We start from the raw sequence: 26,232 nt of genomic DNA, 5'->3' as shown, positions 1-26,232 counted from the left end.
CTCACAGAATGACATGACGATTGTCTGAATGAATGATGCTTTTGTATAATTCGTTCATTTTTTAAAGTGATATGATGATTTAGTACACCAGCTATTTGTTCTTTCATAATCTCTTAAAGCCAACTCTGTTCTCTTACTTTTTTTTTTATTTGTGGTAACCACTGTAAATACATTATATGACTTTTATTTGGTCTCTTAGAATGATTGACCAGACCAGATGGTGATTTTTTCTTTGGAGGTAACAATGTCCTGCACAGAATCCTGTTAACAGGGAGGCATGGAGGGGAAAAAAGTTATAAGTCTATTAGTTGAAAACATCAGTGTCAAACTGGTTGGAGGCCAAAGCGCCAGATGAAACTCCAATGGCCCTGCCAGAAATATCACAACACCCTCGACCTGACATTTAGATTGCCTCCAAAAAAGGTGGCCTTCTAAAGGCAGTGGAAATGAAGACTGTTCCTTTGTTCACACCTCTCATCCGGACCCAAAGAACTCATATCTGTTATTATTCTGTTTTTCTATCTCTCTCTGTCGTGTCTCAGCTCATTGGCTACAGTGAGAAGCCCATCAACCTGCAGATGTTCATCGGAACAGCAGACGACCGGTACTTGAGGCCGCACGCCTTCTACCAGGTGCACCGGATCACCGGGAAAACCGTAGCCACAGCCAGCCAAGAAATTGTAGTCTCCAGCACCAAAGTTCTCGAAATTCCTCTCCTGCCTGAAAACAACATGTCAGCCAGGTAGGTGTCTGAAGCACTTCAGGGTTACATTACTCAGTTATGAGTTACAAGCTTACCACCATGAAGAAAGCGATGAAAAAATAACCACGTTTATGATCATATACGGTTGTGAGATCTTCCAAAGGAGATTTAATAGATTTTCTTAATTTAGACTAACAGGAGAGTCGGGCACAGAGGGAAAATCTTTCTCATGGAGCAGAGAAGCACACTTTATTCAAATATTTATGATTCTGCATCACCTGAATAATTCTTTATTTATATAAGGTCTGGTTTCATTTATTTTGGAATTCATAGGAAAGGATTTGGTAGGGATTTTCTCATTTACAGTTGTAATAAATCATATTCACAGGCATTTTTATTTTGTGATTCAACACTTAATTTGCCTCTCATTGCCAATCCCCTGCTGGGCTTGTGGTTGGTTTTATCACTCCCAGGCCTTCACTACTTATGCACGTCTTAGTGATTGCCATCCCGGTGGTGCCATATGGGGCCAACTATTTTTCCTCTACTTTGCAGTATCGACTGTGCTGGCATCCTTAAGCTGCGGAACTCAGACATTGAGCTGCGGAAGGGGGAGACGGATATAGGAAGAAAGAACACACGGGTCCGTGTGGTGTTCCGAGTGCACATCCCTCAATCCAACGGGAAGGTGCTGTCGCTGCAGGCTACCTCTATTCCTGTGGAGTGCTGTGAGTGTTAACTTCCCAGCCAGAGTCTCGCACACATGCACAAACACATTCATTCAGAAAACCAGACACACACACACACACACACACACACACACACACACACACACACACACACACACACACACACACACACACACACACAAACCTTTCCACACACTTCTTTATTGGCAAGCTTGCAGTCTGGTTGACTTGAGATGTTGATTTAATCTACTGTTTGCTCTCATTGAAAGTCACTTTAGATAAGAACGTCTGATAAATGTTAAAAATGTAAATGTGCTTAGTTCTGTCTGTGCCATTAACATAGTTCTGCAATAAATACTACCTTTTTTGTTGAGGCTGTCGGAGAGGAGTTGATACTAATCTGTGGTCATTTTCAAGGCTATATTTTTTGTGACAGTTTTTTTGTTTTTATGTTATAAGGTGCTCCTGTTAATTTGTCAGATTATATTAAAGTACATCCATAGTCCACACTTATAAATAGACTGTAGTGTGAATGAACACAGCTCAGCAAATGATCACCCTCTTTTTCTTCTGAACCCCCGCTGCGTCTCTCCCAGCCCAGCGTTCGGCTCAGGAGCTGCCCCAGGTTGAGAAATCCAGCCTGACCAGCTGTCTGGTCAGCGGGGGAGAAGAGATGGTCATCACCGGCTCCAACTTCTTCCCAGAGTCCAAAGTCATCTTCCTGGAGAAAGGTCCTGGTAAGTGTGATGTCTTCACAGCAGCTTACCCTTGAACCACCTCTGCAGAAACAGCTTGTGCCAATTAAGTGTGTAAAAAATCATGTTTCATGGTTGCCTTACAGATTTGATCAGAGAGGCCACCGCGACTAAAACATGAGACGTGTCATTTGTGTGGTCTGTTGGACACACATATTCTTTAGTGGCAAAAAAAACAAACTAACTTTGAGTTGTTTTGTAGATCTTGCAAATGTAGATCGTGCAGAAGTCAGCAGAAGGTTTTAAAGATGTTATAGTAGTCATGGCTGATACATGTCTGCGGGGATGTGAAAATGACATTTATCATTATCTTAGCCTCAACAAGTCCTCTATTCCCACAGGGAATTTTTTTCAAATGCAGAACAGATTTATGTCTGCTAGTAATGTTGTCTTATCAATTAGGCATGAGGCAATACACCGTATATCCCTATACAACCTTCACATTGTCGTATTTTCACAATACGTTCATTACAATATTAATACATACTCATACTCTCTTGTAGCAAACACTACAGTCAGCATTTAGATTATTTTATTTAACTCAAGATCACATCACTGAAGTATCAATATATTACACAAAAATAAAAAGGTACAACCTTTTGTTCATCATACACGCTTACTCAAATAATCATAAAGAAAATGTAAAGGTTTTAATTAGTTTATGTGACAAGAGAGTAATAATTTACAGAAAAATATATGTGTAGAAAATCCAATATACATAGTGAAGGTAGGCCAGATTTTTTTTTTTTATGCCATTGCTATCCAAAAAACACACTCACAGACACGTGCTTAACAGGACAGGCCAATATGGTCATTAAATATGCTAATGTAATACTGAAATACACAAACATACTAAAATGAGTATTTGTGACTTCAAAAGATGCTTATACGAGAAAAGAAAATACACTGTAACTGCTATTATACCGGTTTAACAAATAGAGATTACTTAAGATTGCCAAAGAGATTACTTAGTTAAACTCCCTGTGCTGATTACCCTGTTTCTTTAAGTCACCAGTCTTTCTTGGCCTTATCATATTTTTCTCTTTTGTACATCACTCCGTAATCAAAACACATGTAATAGCTGTTCCCTGGGATGGAAATGTTATTGGATAACATTCGTTGAGCCAGTCTCTGCCTGCCTGAGGTAGCTTTGTGATGTAGAGCAACAGAATCAAGTTCACACATGGCAGAAAGTGGAGCGGTGTTGTTTTTGTGAGTGAGTTTTGGGTGATTTTCTAGGGGAAAAAAGCGCAGTGGAATGTCTTTAGCTCTTTCAGGTGTACCAGGTGAAGCATGGCATAGAAAAGTAGCACGTTTAAAACAACTCACTGATGGTCAAGTCTTTATAGCACTGCAGCAAGTGGAAAGCTTTGAGAGGTGCATCTTGGGTAGTGAGGAAAGCTGGGACCCAATGGTGCACAAAGGCAGCGGACTGTGGAGAAGACAGAAAGAATATGAAAGGGGAGGGGAAGATGATGTTGATTAGGTTTGTGTAAATGATCCCCCTCATCATGCCTAATCCTCCTGCTTTAGTGCAGAAAGGCACTGATTGGAGTAAGTATAGGAATGGAAGAAAAGAAAGAAAGAGAGGCAGTGACAGATATTTTTCCACCATCTCTCATAATTGAAAGACAACAGTAGATTTATGAGGAACTGGAGAGACTGACCTATTGTTGCTAGTACACAGAGATTATGGGATGGCACTATAAATGACTTTCCTATATACAGAAACAGAGATCCGAGCATTTGTTGTGATGTCAGATCCTATTTTAAAGCAGATACATGTCAAACTGTTATGAAATAGTTTAGGTTTGCTATCTCTTAGTATGCATAGCTTTGGTGGTTTTTTTTGTTACATTATTGTAAACTTTACTTGGGTCTTTAGAGTTTTTCTCATGGCAAGTGGATAAAATGCTGAAAGCCTACTAACTGAAAGGCCTGTACAAGAAGAAAATACTGCTTCATAATCAGTGATAGATGTCTGTTTTCCTTACTTTCTCTTGTTTTTTTTGTCTGTAAAGTCTGTACTGAAAACCAAGATTAGTATTTCTGAGTTACTACACTTCATCAAACGTTAAAGTTAGAAATAAGTCCATAATTGGCGCAAGTATTTCAACTTTACAAGGATGAGTGTTTATACAGTATAAAGAGTGGACTTTAAAGGATATAACACTGACTGCCCTGAATAATAGTTAATACAGCATGTGTACTCTGTAGTCACCATGTTGTTTCTGTTGTAAAATCCAAACAACCGTGGGCTTTTACAAAGATGTTGCAATATAAACAGTAATCTTTTATTTTTTACGATGGGGGAGCATTCTTTTCCCCTCTGACTGGGGTGCGTAGGGTGTCTGAATGATCCAAGTCATTGTCTTAGCATGGTATGAGGTTCCTGTTGCTGCTTGTTGTCTGACAGAGCATGTGGGGCCCTTGCTCCTGCATGTTGAATGTCAACAATCTGCCCTGCAATAATGCACTGCTGTCAGCTGCAAAGACTTTCAAGGTGATTTGCTCATTGGAAAAGACATACTCTATAGATCTGCCTTCACAACAGAGAGAGTCTCTTTGGGGGTTATGACTGGCTAATATGCCAGTGGCTTACTACGACTAAGGATAATGTTAGGGTGAGATCAGATCAGGTAAACCACCTACTTAAAGCTACAGTAGAGTGTGGATTTTGGTAGAAAGCTGAATAGTCTTAATGTTACAAGGCTAACAGTTGAATGCTTACTTTGTTAGAATCAACATATAGGCTAGTCCTCTCTGCAGACATGTTGCAGATGCCTGACGGTGGTATTTGGGGGAATCCTTTGGGTTTTGAGGAAGAGGCCATGCAGGTGCAGAGTATATTTGCACCATGTGAGCACCATGAAACAGGCAACTGCAAATGAACTTGATTGCGCTGAGAGACTATACAGCACTAACTTAGTTGTCAACGTTTTTATTCTTTTCGATGCTGCGATGACTGTGATTCTTCCGCGGAGAGCCTGTCAGTGTTTTCACCCCAACTGCTTCCCTTCAAGCAGCTGCCCTTAAGATGTCTGGCCAAATAATTAGATCCCTCGTAGGAAAACTGGAAAGGATGTTTTCTAGCCAGAAACCTGGCAGTGTGTAAAGGCATTTGAAAATAAATACAATTATTCCACTGCTCTCTCCATAATTTTAACCAGGCAAGACAAACAGCAGGATATTTGGACATTTGATTACTATTTAATAGCTGCTAGGATTTTCTCCATGGGGCCTCTGGGCCTTCACAAATTACATCATTTTGATGTCTCTTGGTTCTCCAGGACAAATTGAAATCGTGTGCTTTTCTGATGCCTCGTGTGGTTCTTAAGCCCCGTCTGTTTGAGAAAGCACTGTTCACTGACATCATCTTTAGGAAAATAGAAAATACTGAACAAGAGCTTCTCCAGATGAGGAAAGTTACTTTGAAAAACAGCACATTGTTTTTCAAAAGGGGTCTAAATTATAAAAAACTGTAGTCATCAGTGATCATGTGTGGCCTGGGTTTATTACTGCTTCTGTTTTAGTCATCAGGGCTGATTATATTCATTTTAATTTCTTGTTAATTTTTTGTTTTTTTTATGCCTATTTAAACTGAAAATGTATTATATATAATGTATATTGAGGTTGACTTGTACGAATAATAGCAGTTGTTGCGTTTGTCGGAAAAAAGTGTTTTTCTGATTTATTGGTCTGTCAAATGTGGCACTTTTCTTATGATTTTGAAGTTTAATGTTAAATGTAAGGAAACAGAGTTGAGGGTGACATGAATAATGAAAATAATTCCTGTAGTATAGTTTTAATTTCGTCAGACGAGACGAGACTAAATATGTTCGTCAACGACCTTTTTTTCCATGACTGAGACGATGACGAGACTGCACCAATGTCCAAAAATGCTGACTAAGACTAAATTAACATGCATCATTGTTGACGAAAAAAGACGAGAGTAAAATGTTTTGCATAAAATAAAAACTAAGATAAAATCTCACTTCATTTTCGTCTACAATCGCCTCTACTTTTTCATCATGAGATAGAATATTCAGCTGTTACGGCACCAGTGCCTTAACGACCGTTATCTACCGGACCGGCAACGCGGATTCCGGCTGCGCTTCTCTCTGATGCTCCTAAACATCGCTGCATGTCACGCTAGTTAATACTACACTTGGCAGCAGGTAACGTTAGCCTACCGTTAGCTAGCAGCTGGAGTAAACACGGTTAAAATGCTGACAGCTAAACGGTGTAGAGATTTGTCTGTTTTTCACTGTAGAGGATTCCTGTAGCTGCCGTGTCTGAAAAACAACAGATGTTGCGTTCACTTGAAACTCGCCTCACCAGCCTCGTGCTGCATTCAAAGTTATTGTAAAATACCCAGTGGTTGTTTTTGTCGTTTAACAGGAATTAACTGGTGAAATAAGGAAGAGGCTCGATATTTGGTCGCATTTTACGTACAAAAAATCAGAATGTGTCATTATAACTATTTGACTGAAATGGTTATCAGAAATAATCTCAGAAATAATTTGTTATTTAAAAAAAGACTAAAATGTTTTGACTACAACTTGACTAAGATATATTGAGTTTTCTTTTGACTAAAACTAGACTAAAATGACGAGACTTTTAGTCGACTAAAACTTGACTAACAAAAAAAGATACGTGAATGACTAAATATGACTAAAACTAACAAGGGCCTTTGGCACAAGACTAAGACTACAACTAAATTAAAAATAGGTGACAAAATTAACACTACTGTAGTATACAGTAAAAATTTCAACCTGTATTATTTTGTGTAATATGTGTCTCTGCCTGTTAATGGCACTAGGATTATCACTGGCTATGCATTTAGCTTTTTTTTTTGTCCTTAACCATTTCTCCTAGATGGACGACCACAATGGGAAGTTGAGGCAAAAATAATGCGTGAGAAAACTCAAGGAGTAAGTAGTCATTTTTTTTACCCGTACAGCATTTTGTCTGTAATATTTGTTGTCTGTTGTACATTTTTGTACTAATATTTGCATTGTATTGTATGCAATAAATGGTATTATGTTTTGTTGGCAATAAGTGTGTGTAAATATTGTTAAATGTCTTTTTGTAGTCCTGCATCGTGGTGGAGGTCCCTCCCTACCACAGTAAGTCTGTGGGCACAGCTGTGCAGGTGCAGTTTTATGTCTGCAATGGCAAGCGGAAAAGGAGCCAATCGCAACGCTTCACTTACCTTTCAGGTGAGATGAGAGGTTCTCATGACTTTTGGAAAGAATCTTAAACCAATAATAACTGGGGGGTTTTTTGTTTGTTTTTTTCGACTTTCAACTGCTACATTTGAAAGAAAATCCTTGGGGAACAAAACAGGTTAGGCAAGGGAGCATCATTTTGCTAATCTGATGCCGTTTTTAGGTGCTCAAGTTTTTGAGATCCTAAGTCATTTTCTTGCAACTCATTTTACAGACATTTGCACAAAGAGATTCTCTCCAGCTTTACTTTGCATTCCTTTGGGTGTACTGCTTCCTGCTGTAGTTACTTTCCCGAGGTAATGAAAAGAAGTTTGACTGACAGCAGAAACAGTTGTAACCTGCTCTTTGTGTTGCACACTTCTCCACAGGGGTTTCACTAACCCCGTTTCTCTCTTTCTCTCTCCAAAGAAAGCATTGCTGTGGTTTAGAGGGGGCTCTTCTACTAACAATAACATTAACACCTGCCAACTGTTTATTTTGTAAAGCCTACTGAAACTCCCAAGCCAACTTTTTTTTATTCTCACATGTGTTGTACAAAGTATTTACTTGGGCTTTTATGATGCAAATCTTTTGCTATCCAGGAAAATTAAACTATACATAGACCAGTAGAGTGATATGATTATTTTTGGCAGCAAGGAAACTCAGTGGTCATAATATTTTGATCTGAAAGTTTCCTTAGTGTTTTTCATCAAAGTCAAATTACTGCCTTGCTATTTGATATTGTTATTGTGTTATTTTCCTCTTGAAGCCAGTCAAACTGAAAACACCGTTGGCGGAATATAATGACATGTGAGCATTTTGTGCAACATATCCAAACCCCTGAGTTTTACCGCAACGCTGCGTGTGTGTCTGTACGCGTATAAGCTGCCTTGCCCCTCCACCCACCCAGCCTTTCTGTTTGCAGCACGCCCACTCGGCACTGACAGTTCCTGTTTTCACCGTTGACAGATTAGGGCAGCCAATCCGAGCAGAGTAGAGTTACCCCGCTCAGTCAAGATGGGTCGCTGACACCACTAATGTTACCACGGACACCACCTGCTTTATTGTGGCAAAAAAAAAAAAAAAAGAAGAAAAGTTTAATCGTGGGCTGGGCTGCAGAGGCCCAATTTAAAGATACATTCTGAGAGAATTGTCAGTAGCATGTCCTTTTTATATAGAAAATTGTCTTTTGTCTTTTTCAAACATAAGGACCACACTATTAGTCAAATCTCACATGGGTATGCTCAATTTTGTGGTTATATTAATGTTGGGTAAATAAAAATGAAAACGTCCGAACTTCAATTATGTTCGGTGTTTAAATAAACAGTACATTACCCTTCCCTTACTCTTAATATCCCTCTGGTTCTGCTTTTAGCCAGAATAAATCCTGTTTGGCTTTTTCATGCCCCTTTGCCTGTCAATCCCAGAGGCATGATGGGGTGAGTAGAGGCCAACGAACAGTGAACTCATTTGCTGTTGGTCTGATCTGGGCTGCGGGGCATTCAGCTCCTCTTCCCACACATTTCACACGATGGCACCCAGTCTGACAACATATGCTCTCCCTCTAATTCAGAGCTGGATAAAAATAAAACTCACTGTCACAAGGCACCAGATTGGGAAATAGGTTACTGATTGGCATAGCAGCGCTGTGAGCTGTCACAGTAAAAGGGAATGGCCCCATTTGCCATCACAATGTCCCTCAGATTTTGGGAGGCTTTTTTTCATCTAGAAGGAGACCCACTTCACAATCCATTTATTTCAGAAACTATGTTCGCTACTTTGAGATTCTTATGACCTTTTTCTGCAGGTTTTACTGAAACATATTTCATCTTCAAAGCCATGGATTGCGAAAATGAGTGGGTTTTGAGAAGAAGGAAAAACGTTTCTTTTCTTTCTCTTCATGCAATATTTGATTGATGGATGTTACTGACAATGTGGTTTTTCTTTCATCCTGTCTGTCTTTCCTCTTTCGTCACATCTCTCTTCCTCCCCCTCTCTGTATATACCTCTCTCCCTTTAGTCATGGTGAAACAGGAGCACAGAGAAGAGCTGGACCTTTCTGCAGTACCCCCTATGGCCATGCCCCTGGCACATGCTGCCAGTCTGGTGCGCACCCAGCTGCCTTCTCCTGAGCAGTGCCACCCATCGGACAACCTTCTGTCCAGCTCCCCTCACGGCCTGGCCACCGGCTCCGGACCTGGCCTGCTACCCCTGCAGGCCCCCTGCCCCTCCCTGGGCTCCCCGTCTTTCCAGCACCTGCCTCACCTCCAGGGTCGCAGCTTGCACCACCCCCCTGCCGACTGCCACATGACGTTCCACCCGGGCTCTGCCCCTTCTCCTCTTCCGGCTCCCCCCCGGCCCTCCTACCAGCCTATGCAGCACAGCCACAGTCATAGTCATAGCCTGCCCTTCAACGGCCAGTCCAGCCTTCCTCCTCAGGGCTACGACAGGATGCCTTTTCAGCACAGCCCCAGTGAGGCGTCACACCCAATGAGCATGGGAATGGTGTACCCTTCTTCCCCTTGCTCCTCACCATCAGCTCCCTCCTCTTCAACCACCAACCCCATTGCTGGGTCTCCCCAGAGCCAGCAACCTCTGCTCTCCCCTTCATCCCCACACCTGCACACACTCGGAGGCTATCACTGCTCCCCAAATCCAACCCAGGTGCCCTCTCCGGGTGGCCACCCCCTCGTGGGGCAGCACTCCTCCCAACTGCAGAGGGCTATGAGCTACCACCCAGTAAGTCAAAGGTCAGCCTCTTGTCCCACACCGCCCAGCGCCCCTGCTCCAAGGATGATCCCCTCTCCCCACTCTGGGCCTTCCTCCCCTCAGCTCCACTCGCTGCCCTACCAGTCTCCCACCTCATCCTCCCCCACCTCTTGTGGCAGTCCTCTGGGGCCCGTGCAACAGCAGCATTCAGGACAGCGTTCCCCCCAGGCTACAAGTCCAGTCATGGCCAGCCTGTCCCCGGTGGCTGCAGGGCCTCTGGGTCACCCTCTAAGCCCGCAGGGACCCTTCCCCTCAGACGGAGAGAGGCTGAACATCAAAGAGGAGCCAGAGGAGAGGGAGCCCACCTTCCGCTCCATCGGCCTACAGGACATCACACTGGACGATGGTAAGATATTTATTCATCATATTAATCTCTGTGACTACAAAATAATTTCTGGTGTTTTTTCTTCCGAGGGTCAGTGTCCAAATGATGTCTTTAACAAGCAGAAAAGCCTGAGAGTGCCTTCTCTACTGTGATTTGTCAGTTCATGAAAAGTGACAAAGAAGAAGTTATTTTAATTTGAAGCTCATGGAGGCAGTCAAACAGAAATAGAGACTTGATCACATTTGGTTGCAAGCACTTAAAACAATTAAAAAGAGAAGCTGACCCTCAGACGAAGACCCAGTGAACACGCACCTTCACTCCATCTACCTTTGTGTAACTACATGTCTCTTTTGTTTTTGCTCTGACTCTCATTCTCCAGTTTACTGTCAGTCTGGTCTTTCTGCTCTCATTATCACTTTTTCCTCCCTCGCCCTGTCATTTTACACAAGATATTTACACAACACATCAATCTGTGAACAATCAAATTTACAGTCTAAAACAAGGGGCCGCTGAGGGATTAAATTTAGCCTACAATATCTCATGCGCAAGATGCATTTATATCTGATGATGTAAAACAATACAGAGCACCAGTTGTTTTATTTTCAAACGGCGGAAACCTTGATGCCTGATCATGGTGATAGTGTTTCATCTGTTGTTGCGACGCACAGTTGTGCGCACAGGTTCATTACTGAGGGGTCCTGTGACTTAGTATTGGGTAACATAGAGACAATAGGGCTGATAACTAAAGAATCATATTAAATCACTAAGCTTCTATATCTCTGGCAGCAGTTTGGAGATTAATTACACTTTGTATGTTTTGGCTTATTGGAACTAGGGAGTGGGAGAGGATTGCATCATTTTGTGCTACTATACTTGCAAAGACTGTAGCTAGAACACAGAGACTACAGTTGTGTGCTGTTGCAGTAATTACATCCTGTGTGCATTTGTGTGTATGTGAGCGTATGTGTATGTGCATTAAGAGCTCTAAATTAGCGTGTTTAGGAGAACGCGTTGACTTAACAATTGACCGTGAAGTCAGTGCATGCATTTAGCAGCTTTTGTCACTTATCCATTAACTCTGCTTCTGCTTGTAATCTGTGCGTTCAAACTATTCCAAATCATCTACCTCCTTATCTGCTGTTTAGAGGATCGCTAGGTTTTGTTAACCTCAGTGCCATATTCAAATGAAGGTATCAAAGGTTTAGGGTTAATAAATAGCCTTGCGAGGCTGTGTCAGGGAGGTGTGATATTGTGCACTAGCAAAGGTCAGCCTAATTAACACAAGTCCATTGTCAATAAGTAGTGTGTGAAAGACCGACAAACACTGAGGTTCATCAGTGCTTATGCATACGCACACACACACACACACACACACACACACGCGTGCGCACATGCTAACAAACATTTAAACATGTAACCTCTGTCTCTTCTCTGTTTTTCCCTCTTACAGGCTCACATGTGCACTCATAAAATCTGTTTACTCAGAAATGTTTCACATAAAACTGTAATTCAGATTTAGTCGGTCTCTCCCCATCACATATGCAGAGACAGACACACAGCAACTCCGAAAGTAGCTGGCTGCACTCGCACTCTTACAAAAAAAAAAAAGTGTGAGAAAAGTTTGTGAGTGACATGGTTCAGCCGGGAATGTAAGCTCTCCCTTTGAGCCTGTTGCTAAAAATAGCTTTCTGTGCCAGCCCAGCTCTGTAGGCCATGTTTTGAAGCAGCAACGTGAAGCTTACATCTAGCTCCGAGTTTTAGGAGGTCACACTCTCTTAAGTAGACCATATTCACCTCAGTTTGACAGACAGATTGGGATGGGCACAAATGCACACATATATAGATATAGAGTTGTGAAAAATGCATATAGCATAAAAGATACACGTGTATACGTACATATGTAAATGATGATTGTTAAATCTGTTCATATACTGAAATATAATCGAGAGCAATTATGCACCAATTACATTTTAAGTTGTGCATATAGTCACTGTGACTACATGACTAATGTGGTTAGAACCGGGGAAACCAGCCTTCTGATATACAGTTAAGGCAAAGTGTAACTGCCATCAACACGTCACCCTTTAACACAGACGTTTGAGAATGACGCTGACCCACCTCTGATTGTTCTTCTATTTATTCTGCCGACCTCCGCTTTTAATTTGTACTAATAAAATGCATCTTTTAGTGAAACATGCAATGTGTTTTGGCTATAAAGCGTGACCCGTAGAAAGCTGAGATCGAATCATTATATTTGCATCATACAGTCATACAGTATGTGAACTACTACAGTAGAATCACAGACTGGTGTGTCCGTGGCAAGAGAGGGAATACAAATGTGAACGTGTAGAAAACTGCTCTGGTTAGCAAGCAGATGGCCCTTGTGACGCACACCAGAGCATGCTTGAGATGTGTGTGTGTGTGTGTGTGTGTGTGTGTGTTAAATGGTGTATTGTGTTTGATGTTGTGGAGGTGTGAGTGTACTGTGTGTGTATGTGTGTGTGTGTGCGCGCTAAGCAGGAGACACAGGATGTGAGAAAACAGACTGACAGACAGATGGACAGACAAGGTCAGGCTCCAACCCCACTGCAGGGTCATTCAGCTGAGACATTCAATCTGAAATGTGTTTGGCATCTGAGATTAAAGTAAAGTGTATACTAGATAATGAAATGCTTTTTTAAATACAGTACATGTATATTTTAATGCGTCCATATCAACTGAATGAAGTTTTTCTTTTAATTTTTTTTTTTTACAGCGAAATTGGACTTAATCCAAAAATGATAAAGAATATATATTAAATATGAAGTAGCCTCTTTGGAATCACAGCAGACGGACAGCAAGGCTTTATTTTTTTGTTAGATCTTGCAGTGAAAAAAATGAAGAGAAGATGTTAAGTTAACAAAGGCATTGAACTGGAAATGCAAAAAAGGAATTTTTCATCAAAGCAGCATGGGACATAGCTGAATGTCACTAAAATGTGCAGCTTTGTGTATTTCTACTGCTTTGATGTCTAAATCAAAACAACAGAGTAAGGTTGGGTGTGCCATCATGAAATATTATCAAAGTTTTTCATGATCACTGTTTGGCACATATACCTTAACAAAATAAATACAGGTTCTTTCGCTTGGATGGGAAGGGATAGCATTCGTGTGTGTTTGTCTGTGTGTGTGTGTGTGTGTGTGTGTGTGTGTGTGTGTGTGTGTGTGTGTGTAAACAGTTACTGGGGTGTTGTAGTGTGTGCGGTGTGTTTACAACAAAAGCTGGTCTTTTGTTGGCCCTGCCCTGCCCAAAATGTACAGCTGCTTCAAACCGAGAGCACCGCATTGAGGGTAGTAATAATAGACTCCTTAAGACAGACACAACAGTAATGACACAAATGCACACACACAGGTACACACACAGAGTGAAACTCGTTATCCTGTAGAAGTAATCAAATATACAAGACACTGTCCGTCACGGGTGTGCAAAAAAATCGATTCAAATTCGAATCGAGATTCAAGCTCTACCGAAATCGATTCATAGAATTCCAAAAATCGATTCATATTTTTTTTTTCTCGTTTTGACACTATTGTCCTGAAATGACATTACCTCGCCATTCCCATAGATGGCGCTGCGTCGAATTCACACTGACACCTGGGCACTCTTGTCATAATCTTTATGTATGTCAATGTTCATAATCAGAAGAAGAACGAGTGCAGAACTAGTTTAGTCGGCGCAAACAATGGCAAACCTCACAGAAAGAATTATTCAACATGCTCCATCCTCATTGAAGGTGAGATTTTGGACACATTTCGGCTTTTATAACCTCGAGGGGAAGACGGAACTTGATAGGAATCATGCTATTTGGCTATCAGGCTTTGCAAAACGAAAGTTAAGTATTTTGGAAACACCACAAACTTGAGAACTCACATGGTACGGCATCACCCAGAGATTAACATTAAAGACGTGGACGAACAACAACCTAAAGTACCTAACGTGCCAGTCAACCCACGCACTCTCTTTCAATGTTCCCCATTATCACTCTCAGAAGACCCCCTCATCTGGTGGAGGAGCCATGAGACTCTCTTTCCCCTCCTGGCTAAGTTAGCTAAGCGCTATTTGTGCATCCCTGGTACTAGCGTTGCGTCAGAGAGAGTGTTCTCAACTGCCGGAGACATCATAACTGCACAGCGGAGCATGCTCACTCCAAAACACGTAGACCAGCTTCTGTTTCTGCAAAAGAATGTTGCAGATTCCAGCCAGTGGTGGACTATAAACTGGTTACACACACACACACATACACCCAAATGTGTATCCATTATGTGATTCTGACACATCACAAAAGTTCTGTTGAATGGACTGTAGTTGCCACAGTTCTAAAAAGAAAGGGCCTAATTTTATTTTGTGTGTGTGTGTGTGTGTGTGTGTTGAACCTCTGCTCTCTGTCAACATGCAGAAAGGACAGATAAGCTTACGCGCTCTCAGGTACCGAAATTTGAAACAGTTTGATTTTACGTGAACCAAAACTCGGTAGTACCGACGTGATTCGGTCGGTACCGGTAAAAGTACCGGTTTCGGTACCCAACCCTAACTACAATCACACATTTACACATTCACACTACATTTACATACTGTGAATCGTTTTTTGAATCGAGAATCGTTTTTGAATGGAATCGTGAGCCTAAAAATCGGAATCGAATCGTGACATTTTCGGAATCGTACACCCCTACTGTCCGTGCAGTGAACACAGCTTTTAAAAGCTGTTCTGTTTTTCTATCTTTACAAGACCATGATCTGTGTAGAAATAGACAGAAACTTGTGGACGTTTTCATTTCTCAGGCCAACTTTTGATTTAACAGGCTACAGCATTGTTACTCAGAGGCTTGCACACATGCACATTTTTTATATTCAAACAATAATTCGACATTTTGGGAAATTGATTATCTGCTTCGTTGCCCAGAGTTAGATGAGAAGATCAATACCACTCTTGTGTGTATGTTAAATATGAGGCTGAAGCTAAACTTAGCATAAAGACTAAACACGGTGCTTTAACATCAAAACATCTAGCTGTGTGTAAAGACAAAGGCTGCTCAGCGCTGCCGATTCCACGGAGAATCAACAGCAACATCTTCTCAGTTTTAAGACTCCTTCAGCTCATGGGCAGCTGACTCTCTGCCCATAATCCCCTGAAAGGCTCCCTGAATGTTGCAAAAATGGCAGAGAGCTGTAAATTAATAAAACAAGTCAGTGGTGAAGAGGCACAACAGCTAGCAGTCCAAAAAAAAATAGGATATTTTTCTCAGGAGTTGGCCGACCTGACCGGGTAGAAAGCGCCAGTGAATATTGGATTTACCTTTGACAGGTGGCGAGAAATACGACTCCAGTTGTATCCCAAATTTAATTATACATGAAATTAAACTTGGAAATGACCTTTGTTTGTTTTTTGGCTACCTTTGTAAATTGTAGCCTTTTGGAAAGGCCTAAAACGTTTATTTGAACTTCCTCAATTGTTCTTTTTGTACTGTAAAGGTGCACCTGCCTCATTTATTGTCATTTAATAGCGGCCATCACAAAGATCAACAACAGCATAAAGCAAAGTAATTTACAATAAAAGCATTAAATGGTTGACAACTCTGAATTCATCACATCACTATAGGTATTGCACCCGACAAACTAGTTTTTCCGTAATCATTAACTTCTGATATTTGTATGTGTGTGTACACAACCAGGAAGAAATGTAAACATATCTGTAGTTAATTTGACTGTGATTATTTGTATGAAACAACCAGATATAAATCATAATTTTTGTGTGCACAGACGTGTGTGTGTGTGAATGGAACCATTTTAGTCAGAGGCTTCATGCTGCCACTAACTAACCATAACAGAGTAATAACACAGAGCTCTTGATTCGATGGCATTACAAAAAAAGAAAACAGTGGAAGGAAAATACGTTTCCATCAAATGCTGCTGCTGCTGCTCGTTAAAAACAATGGCAAACATTTGCTGATCTTTTCCCCTGAAACAAGTGGAAACAGACTTTCTGTGTCATCTTTCCACACAATTAAGGTCTTAGAGAGTGTAATGCAGAGGTCTTGGCGGAGGCTGGAGCCTGGTGCGAGGACGGTGCCAGTGCTGCCTTTTGCTTTAGTCAGGAGGCATATGAACTCTTAGTTCATGATTCTGAATATACCAAGTTATTATGAAAATGGACAGCGCTGTCTTCAATGGGGATTTTGCCAAGATTTAGTTTGTTGCGTTGTTGGCTGCTCTTTCTGAGTGTCGGTGTTGATTTGTGCTTGTCAGCCAAGCATCGAGCGCCGGTGTTTGACGGGAAAATGAATAGTAGTCACCACATTGCTCATGGCGCACAAGTGAGGACTTGACAGATTGGTGAAGTAGTTTTTACTCCCCCTAGTAAATGTACAGGTGCTGACGTGTGTGTGTGTGTGTGTGTGTGTGTGTGTGTGTGTGTGTGTGTGTGTGTGTGTGTGTGTGTGTGTGTGTGTGTGTGTGTGTGTGTGTGTGTGTGTGTGTGTGCGTGTGTTTAAGTTGATGAGTCACCTCCGCTGCAGTGTGGAAGATACTATTTTGTTTTAAAACTCTACTCTTACACTTTTTTGAAAAAACAAATTGAGAAGTTGAAACATACAAAACGTTCTGTAATTTCAGCTTCTCAAATGTAAAGATTTTTGCTTTGTCTTTTATGCTAGTAAATTAAATATCTTTGGAGTTTGGACTCACAAAACATGCAATTTGAAGGACTTTAGGAAATTTGAACAGGCGTTTTTACTGTTTTTCTGACTTGTTACGGACCAAACTATCAAATGATAATAAATAATAATAAAAACATGTTAGTTGCAGCGCTACTGCTGTATTATTATCTTCATGGTACAGGAAACATTAACCAAAACTCTCTGCTCAAGTGAAAAAAACAAATCTATTATCTTAGATGGGTTAGCAGCTCCTGACCTCCATCTGTTAAATGGCAGGAAAAGCTTTGGGGTTATTATGGTTTGACTGCAGAGACTCATCAGCTTAATGCTCTCTGCTGATACAGTAAGTACCGTTAACCATCGTAATGGATCCACTATTTTGTGTCCCGGATCAAAGGCAGGAGTCTTGTGAATCACTTAACCGTCAGAACAAATGGGAAATCCAGCGATGATTCACAGAAATGAGTGACTTTGAGAAACTGACTTTTATAAAGAGCTTCTCCGATGTGCTCTGGTCCCTCACCCACTCACTTACTAGTTTACTCCAAAAGAAGAAATTAAAATAGAACTGATCACAGAGCAGCGGCAGAGTTACACGAGTGAACCAGAGAAATCTTTAGCGAGTCGACCTGGCAGATTTCGATTTCATCAAACTGACCATCTATTTCCAATGCGTGTGTGATCGCTCATTGGATTTTCACTTTGCGTTTTTCTCTGGTACCTGAGGCTCTGTGAAGATGTGTGCGTGTCATTACAGGGCCCTGCAAGTGGAAACTGTGCTTGGATATTCCCTCTCGCAGGCAAACCAAGTCTTGCCTCTGTCTGTTCCCTTTGCGCAAATGTTTTCCATTGTAGCATGTTGTCTTCATTTGCTGGACTCAAGAATCAGTCAGTCTCCGAGTTATTTTCTTAGCTGTTCTGCCAGAGTAATGTTTTTTAAGCCAGGGTCAGGGAACTTTTTTTTCAATGTGTCATAGAGTGTTTTGATAATTACCCATTTTCCATTTTGACAGTAGACATGTTTATCGTACTGAATGTCCATCTGCTTATTTCACTTCTGCTTTGCATTATGGAAATATTTTCAATATACCGCCTTTGACACTTTAGAAATGTGAGATTACCCAATCTCAGTGGTCTCCTGCTAGATGTTAAACAACAATTCATTCAGCATATGTAAAGTTGACAATGTATCTTTCTCAAGGCAAAAATGACATTTTTTTGTCATTTTTGCAAGCTGCAAATACTGTGACCATGTTTTATTTTTTTCGGTTTTATCTTTCCCAGACACATTTTGTGTGACATTAATCAAAAATCGGTGGCTTGTGAACAATTATGCTTAAAGCTGTAGTGCGTAACTTTTTAATACAGTATATTAATGAACGTCCGTTACATTCAAGCCATTGCCAAATGAGTTCCTACAAAGCTAATTAAAATCAGCTCCACACAACTCTCTCTGTATTTCTCAGTATGGCTATGTTCAGAAGATTGAGGCGTCCGGCGACTACCGCGTGCAGAAACTCAAGTGAAGATAATGACCTCCGTGTTCTCCTTGGCTACTAGCAACTGCGTGGGGGAGTTTTGCGTTTTTTGCGTGTTATCAAGACGCATAATCGCTTTTTAGCGTGTTTATCAATGCCGTTCGGCCACCATTGACCTACATTACGTGTGAAATTTCGCCGTTGCGAGTAGTATGAAAGCACGTAAGCCTGTGGATGGGTAAAACACAGGACTTTCACCCAGGAGAGCCAGGATCACGTCCGGAGTGTGGTGTTTGTCAACTGTTTTTTCCTTCTCCAATATTTCTTTCCGAAACCCAACCGTTTATTGTTTTCCTAAGCGTGTGACGTTGGTCACCGTCATATTTTTGTCGTTTTTTTGTGTTATCAAAGCCTTTCCCAGTGTTCTTTTCCTAAACCCAACCTTTTTTTAATTTTTTTTGGCGACGCCACGTGGCGTGTATGTTTACATCCACTGTATACAGCATAGACATACACGTGGAAAGCTCAAAATGCGTACAGATAACACACCATTTGGCTTTAGGAAAGTAGCGTGTATGTTTACACAAAGTCATGATGCCATGTTTGTGGACTTCACAATGTTGTTAATTCAATAAATGACTGTAACTAGCCTCGTTTACGGAGATTTAAGCCTGCCCTTATTTCCCTTGCGTTTCCTTTGAAACGCAAAGAAGCCTGGTCCTAAAGATTAGTAAGGACATTTTAGATCAAATATTCAAATAAAAACATTTAAAGCACAGGACAAGAAGCAGTGTTGATAAATGGCTGCATAGATGATAAACAGGAGTGGACTTTATTTGTTTTTTGAAATCCCATCTCAACCAAACGTAGCACTAAAAGCCATGAGCACACAGCGGAAGGATCCATCTGATATAAGCCTACCTGAGAGCAGTAGTAGTAGTAGTAGTAGTAATAGTACTCGGCTGATTGCAGATGTATATTTTGACTAGGGAGCCCCCCTCCCAGTCATCTGCAGAGGATCTCCCTCCAGGCTGAGCCATTCAGAGCCGCACTTACTATGGCAGGCAGCGCTGAATCATCGGCTTTCTGTTGCACTGTCATGAACAATACCAGTAAATCTGAGAAAACACTATCAGCATGTGAAACTCTTCATAGGCCAGGCTCGACTCAAACCTCTCTTTCGCTTCTGGATTATTGATATGTGGAGCCCCGGCTTTAATTAAATGATTGTATCTGAAGCATAGGTTATTGCTCACTGACATGGTCAAATGAACCTTTGTTTTATGTAAAATACTTTACGCTTACGCTGTGTTGTCAACTGATGAAACTTTTGCAGATTACTTCAGTTCATTTTGGGCTTTGTATCTTTTGTCTTTTAGTATACGCACGCTAACTTTTTCTCAGAAGGAAAACGAGCGATTTGTCTGTTTTGAGAAAGATGGATATTCACTTTCAGAATGACTTGAGTCTTTCTTCAAACGGCCCCGTAATCAAGTCGTCCAAATTTACATTGAGCGCAGCTGTAATATCGAGAGTGAAGCCTAAAGAAACTCTTTCTGACAGATTGTGTGGGAAAACCTCTTCTGACACTTTTTTTTAAATGAGAAAAACGGAGTGAATCAAATTGAGAGGAATTAGTATAACGTTGCCCTTGACGGAGTCATGGGTTTTTTAGATTGTTTGATGACTACTGCCCCCGGTCTCTCTCTGTCTCTCTCTCTCTCTCTCTCTCTCTCTCTCTGTCTCTCTTATTTATCAGTCGATAGGTTCATGTTTGCCTCTGCAACAATCTAAACAGTACAGCGGAAAGTGATATGATTTCTGCAGACGCCCACTTGATGTCGGTCTGTCGCACTTCGCACTATGTTGCTCATATTCCTGTGGTGGTGTTGGTGGAGCAGATTCACTCCCATGAATCAACAGAGCTGCAGAGTTTACCGCACAACATGTCAGCTGTGTGCGACAGGCCCATAAACATCGCTCTGTGATTGACCCAGTCGTTTCATTTATTAGTGTTTAAATTAGAGCCTTATACACACCATGATCGGTTTTGGAAGACAAGTGTAGACACATTTAAGGTGTTTTATACATTTGTTCTGTGTTAAAAGAAGTGAAATATAGAACATGGGAGTGAAATCTAAAACATTTCTTAGCTATATTTCACTAAATGAATGTGGAGCTTGAACAAAAGAAGCCCAGTCACTGTACCAGCTACTAGTATGGATACAGCTGCTCTGACAGTCCTTTAACAGCAGTAAGATGCTGTTTTTTTTTCTAGCAAAGTTGCAACACGTGTCTTTTGAAAAGCCATGGCCTTTAAAGGAGATCTGTAGTCCTCCGTCACAGTTTTTATTTCACCAATGGAATTGCGTGACAAAATCAATAAACTGGCTAACTTGATGTATATTGTACCTTGGTGTTATATATACAAAAGTAAATGTTTGCTTTGATAGTCACAGTGTAGTCTCATAAATGCGTGGTGGTGCTGTGAGTGTGACTGTGTGTGTGTGTGTGTGTGTGTGTGTGTGTGTGTGTGTGTGTGTGTGTGTGTGTGTGTGTGTGTGTGTGTGTGTGTGTGTGTGTGTGTGTGTGTGTGTGTGTGTGTGTGTGTGAACATGGTTGACATGGGAAAGGAAGAGCCTCCCACGCTAACAGGATGATGTGAGTGATGGTGGCCAGACACAAAAGCAAGCAGCAGAAAACACAAATAAAACAACAGAATTTTAAAACGGTTGGTCCCGCGACAAAGACTAAAAGAAACAAGGTGTAATGGAAATATGTGCCGTTAATAATACACAACAAAAAATATGTGCCGTTAATAATACACAAGAAAAATTGACTTAGAGCGCCCTGTAGTTTGAAGAGAAGATGATGAAATTGTGAAACAAATATGAAGGATTATTATATTTGACTGAACTGATGAAAGTTGTTGAACACATTTTGGGTTTTTTTTCACAGCGTTCATGTGAACACTGTGTGTCATCGCATTTAAATACGATTCTCTTTTTTCTCATGAAACACACTTGGCTGGGTTCATTTTCTCATCATTGACTGAGTCATCCCCTGTCCCTCTTTTTTTTTTTTTCATTTGTTATGGAGTTACAGTAATACAGTTGTGTTATTATGGCCTGAGGGGTGTGTGATTTTACAGTACAGTTGCACAAGTGGGCAGAGGTAGGTGGAGGAGAGAGGAGCGGTCGTGTACAGACAGGTGACTCTCCCAGTGTCAGACTGGGCCAGAGGTCTCTGCTGCACCCTCCCAAACCAGTTTGCCCAGCCTGTTTCTGACCTGTCAGCATCACCTCCACAAATGACACGAAGAGATCACAGGACAAAAACCAAACACACACATTGTTACAGTGAAAACCCTGTTTAGGCCTGTGACAAATTATTTTTTTTTAAAGATAATTTTTTCGAGCATTTTAATTCCACAGGACAGATGAAGACCTGAAAGGGGAGAATGACACGCAGCAAAGGGCCGCAGGTCGGAGTCGAGCCCGCGGCCGCTGCGTCGAAGAGTAAACCTCTATATATGTGCACCTGCTCTACCAAATGAGCTAACCCTGGCCACGAGGCCTGTAACAATTATTACATAATTGTCAATTATTTTACGTAATCGCTGTTTCTTTGTACCGCAGTGAATTGCTAACTTTAGCTAAGGGGCTGAAGGGTATGACTGTTGACGGTCATTGTTGATTTTGTTTAGATATGCCAAATTGTAATTGAATGTATAAGTAATTGGTCAGACTGTTTGGACAGCGAAAGCTATGCTAGGTGTTGGCACTTGACCCTATACAAGTTCATAGCAACAAAAATAAAGTTGGGGGGGGGGGGGTTTGCTGTGTACTTGTGTTATAACATTATCTGGGTCACATGACAGTGATTATATAACCAAAAGATGTATCCTGGAATTCATTCAAAACTTTAATTTGTTTGAAAAAGCAATAAATAAATAAATGTTTTTAAATTTGACTGACAGAGACAATTATATATCGTTAATCGCAATTATTTCAATTGTACGGCAACATTTGGAATTGTTACAGCTCTAACCCTATCCGCATCATATTTTCCGTGAATTTGACCAAACGGTGTCCTCTCCGCCTGTCTGTTTTCGCGTCGGCCTCACCGTGACAAAGTATTTGAAGTTGATTTACTTCACGGCTGAACTTTTTTACTAGCGCCCCGCTGTGTCTCTTGTGCTCCCAGTGTGGACACTGAATGGAGGCAGCAGATGTAAAACAATCCCGCGCGCTGCCTGAAAAACAACAGTGCAGGAGAAAGAGTTATCTGTTATTTATTTTAAATCAGGCTGTAACCGAGTCGGCGGAGTAATTTAAACTCGCTGGGCCTGAGTGCCACCCCGGGCCTCCGCAACGTGTTTTTAACGATGGTTTGTTTACACACGGACCTTTTTTTTTGCCATGCTTACAAACCCCATGAACAGGCCTGAGGAAATGTACTGAATCGCCATTAAAGCTCTAATTAGGTAACGGGACAGTCTGACAGTCTGTGTTTACGTGCTGTGGCTTACCAGCATGGTAACTTTTGACTCAAACGGAGGTCAGAACTGGCGCATTTAGTGAATGGAATAGTTTCTCTCATTTGTTCTGTGAGGAGTGATTATATCTCACGTAAGAGCTGTGACTTTTGTGACCTTTTGGTCTGCCAGTTTGTTTGAGTTTTTTTTTTTTTTTTCCATGGCTGGTTGAGTTTGAACTTTCAGACTTGTGAGGAGCTCAGCGTGGAACAACACTGCCTTCTGCTGGCCAGACATCCGTACTTCTACTGAGCTTCATCTCCACCAGTGACGGGGGCGGAGGGAGCCCCCCCCCCCGTCACTTAGCACGCACAGGGTCATCTGGTGGTTTTCTAAACGTAGAGCAGCCTTTCAGGACGACGCCTCGTTGAGTTCATGGTTTTCAATCTTGTAGTTCATCAATGTAATGATTGGAGATGGGTTTTGATTCAAGTTTAAATTTTATTACCTTATTACTTTGTTGTTGTTCCCATTATCCTTTTTTTGTGTAGTGTAGTGTACATCATAGGGCTGGGCAATATGGAGAAAATCAAATATCACGATATTTTTGACAAATATCAAATACCAAATATCTCGATATCGATACAGAGACGATATTGTTTTGTTGACTACTGGTGCTTTCACAAAATATTTACACAATGAGATTTTTGATCAGTAATGTGGATATAATATAATGACTAAGTGGGTAAAGGCAAATAATAGAACAGTTACCAGTCTGGTAAGTTCAGAAAATGACATCACTTTACTGTAATGCAGCCTTTAAAACCAGTAAAAGACACTTGCCATATTTCGATATTATGATATCCGAAATCTAAGACGATATCTAGTCTCATATCACGATATCGATATAATATCGATATATTGCCCAGCTCTAGGGTTGGGCGATATAGAGAAAATCCAATATCACGATATTCTTGACCAAATATCTCGGTGGCGATATTGTATGATTGACTATTGGTGCTTTCACAAAATGTTATTTACACAATGAGATTTTTGATAAATAATCACCAGAAATGATTTAATGACTTAGTGAGTAAAGGTAAACAATAGAACAGCTAGAAGAGTCTGGTAAGTTCAGAAAAGGACATCACTTTACTGTAATGCAGCCTTTAAAACCAGCAAAAGACCACACTTAACATATCACGATATTACGATATCCAAAATCTAAGACGATATCTAGTCTCATATCGCGATATCGATATAACATCGATATATTGCCCAGCCCTGATACATCACCCTATTTTTCAATTATTCTCCTCTGTTATTTTCCCACCAGTGTGTATATCACTTGTATCTTTTAGCTTTATGGACTTCGGACGTCATCTTTACAGAAGTGAAACGAGCGTCGGCATCGTACACCCTTCACTAATTTCCGGTCAAAATCGTATTCAAATGTAATCTAAGTAAATGATACCTTGAATAGGTATTAATACGTGTCTTGTTTTTTTCTTTTTTTCTCTCTTCACAGTGAATGAAATCATCGGCAGAGACATGTCCCAGTCCCCCAGCACTCGTGGTCCTCCAGCAGCACACAGCCAGTCATAGCCCAGCCAGCACTCAGGCCCTGACACAGGCTTTTGGGACATGACCCCCACCCCTCCTCCAGTTCTTGACCCCGGACACCCCCCCCCCCCCCCTGGTCAGGGACAAGAGGGCAGGACGAGACAAGAGACCGTGGTCAAAGACAGACTACGGTTTGGAGATTCTGTCAAAGAGCTCATGGACCTGCTCCACCACCAGCCGGACAAGAAGACACTCTCGTTTGTCTCCTCCGATTTCATTTCAAAACGATTTATCTTATTTAGAGATATAGATACAGAACTCGCAACCCCACACAGAGTAAAGAGACCGCTGAGCAGGGGGGGGGGGGTTAAGATGGTTGGAGAATAAGTCGCGACCCCCGTCCCTCTTCATTAGGCGGGTGCCTGCCCTCTCAAAGCACCGCTGTCTTCCTGACCAATCAGCTGTCCGTGACTCTGGAGCACTCGCTTTTTCGAAGAACGCTCTCTCGCAGAGACAATACAACAAGTGTGTGTTGTCCTCCCCCTGTCACCAGCATCGGCCTTCGTCAGCGGAGACGTCTTGAGACATATAAGAATCAGAGAAACTCCGGAGTGCACAGTGCTCTCACGGGAAGCCAGAGCTGGGATTCCATTCCTCGTGTAACTAATCACACTTGGAAGTTAGAGATGACAAAATTCATGTGCTGTAAAATTGGATTGCCAAATTCAACTCCAACCACCCTGAAGGATCAGAATTTCAATTATTAGTTAAAAAAAAAAAAGTAAGAATTTTGAGCATCTGGCTGAACACTCTTGGCTCAGTGATGACGACACCGTCCGCTCCTTGTTTTTGTCCCTTTCAAGATGACACAACCATTCAGGTTCTGGAGTGCAGGGACCCAGCGGGGAGGACGAGCTCCTCTGGCGCTGGTCTGGGATCTGCAGCCTGCAACATTCCACAACTTTTAGCAACCTTTCAGCCGTGTAGATATCTGTACATGAATCCCCTTCTCTCTTCCTCCTTTTTTCTCTTGTGTTATCCTCATTTACGACCTCCCTGTCCTGTATTTCTTTATCTTCTTCAAGTTGAACAAATGCCTTATTAGCCACATAGCAGCTTTGAATGGTAGCTAAAGCTTTTTTTGTTGTTGCTGTTTTGCACAGCTGGCTTTGAGTGTGACTATAATAATGTTTCGGAAACACGATTTCATGAATCCTAAAGAGGGACATGTGGGGTTTAAGGACTGAGTTACCCCTTTAATTTTTCATTCAAAGATATTTGAAGATGGCCCTTTATTTTCCAGGTTACAGAGAAGTGTTTGTATTAATCCACAGAGACAGATGTCTCTGCCTCTGAAATTTCTTCTCATGCAATAACTCCCCAAATCTCCCAGGGGCCCTTGTGTGCCTTTGAATTCCTGACAGCCACCATACCTGTGATGGTATGACAATATAATGGGAAAGTATTTTATACTTAAAGATGTTTATATATTACATGTATGTGGTGTTCCCCCCCTCTTTAACGAACAAGGTAAAATGACAAATCCCAAAGTAGGGAGAACATCTGGATGC

The 26,232-nt window shown here is 41.4% G+C and overlaps 1 protein-coding gene across 2 annotated transcripts in view; it reads left to right on the top strand.

Annotated features, from left to right (window-relative positions):
• nfatc3a (nuclear factor of activated T cells 3a) overlaps positions 1–24,789 on the top strand; it is a 68,273-nt gene extending 43,484 nt beyond the window's left edge. For both annotated transcript variants that reach the window (XM_039795007.1, XM_039795006.1), the window contains exons 4-10: positions 543–742; positions 1,259–1,431; positions 1,989–2,129; positions 7,026–7,081; positions 7,243–7,369; positions 9,378–10,472; positions 24,627–24,789. In XM_039795007.1, the coding sequence (XP_039650941.1) occupies positions 543–742; positions 1,259–1,431; positions 1,989–2,129; positions 7,026–7,081; positions 7,243–7,369; positions 9,378–10,472; positions 24,627–24,703 (1,869 nt within the window). In that variant the 3' untranslated portion in view covers positions 24,704–24,789. The remainder of the gene's footprint in view (positions 1–542; positions 743–1,258; positions 1,432–1,988; positions 2,130–7,025; positions 7,082–7,242; positions 7,370–9,377; positions 10,473–24,626) is intronic.
• The last annotated feature ends 1,443 nt before the right edge of the window (positions 24,790–26,232 follow it).

The sequence above is a fragment of the Perca fluviatilis genome, chromosome 3 (assembly GCF_010015445.1).
Source record: "Perca fluviatilis chromosome 3, GENO_Pfluv_1.0, whole genome shotgun sequence".
Classification (NCBI taxonomy): Eukaryota; Metazoa; Chordata; class Actinopteri; order Perciformes; family Percidae; genus Perca; species Perca fluviatilis.
This window is presented reverse-complemented; position numbering and strand designations above follow the sequence as displayed.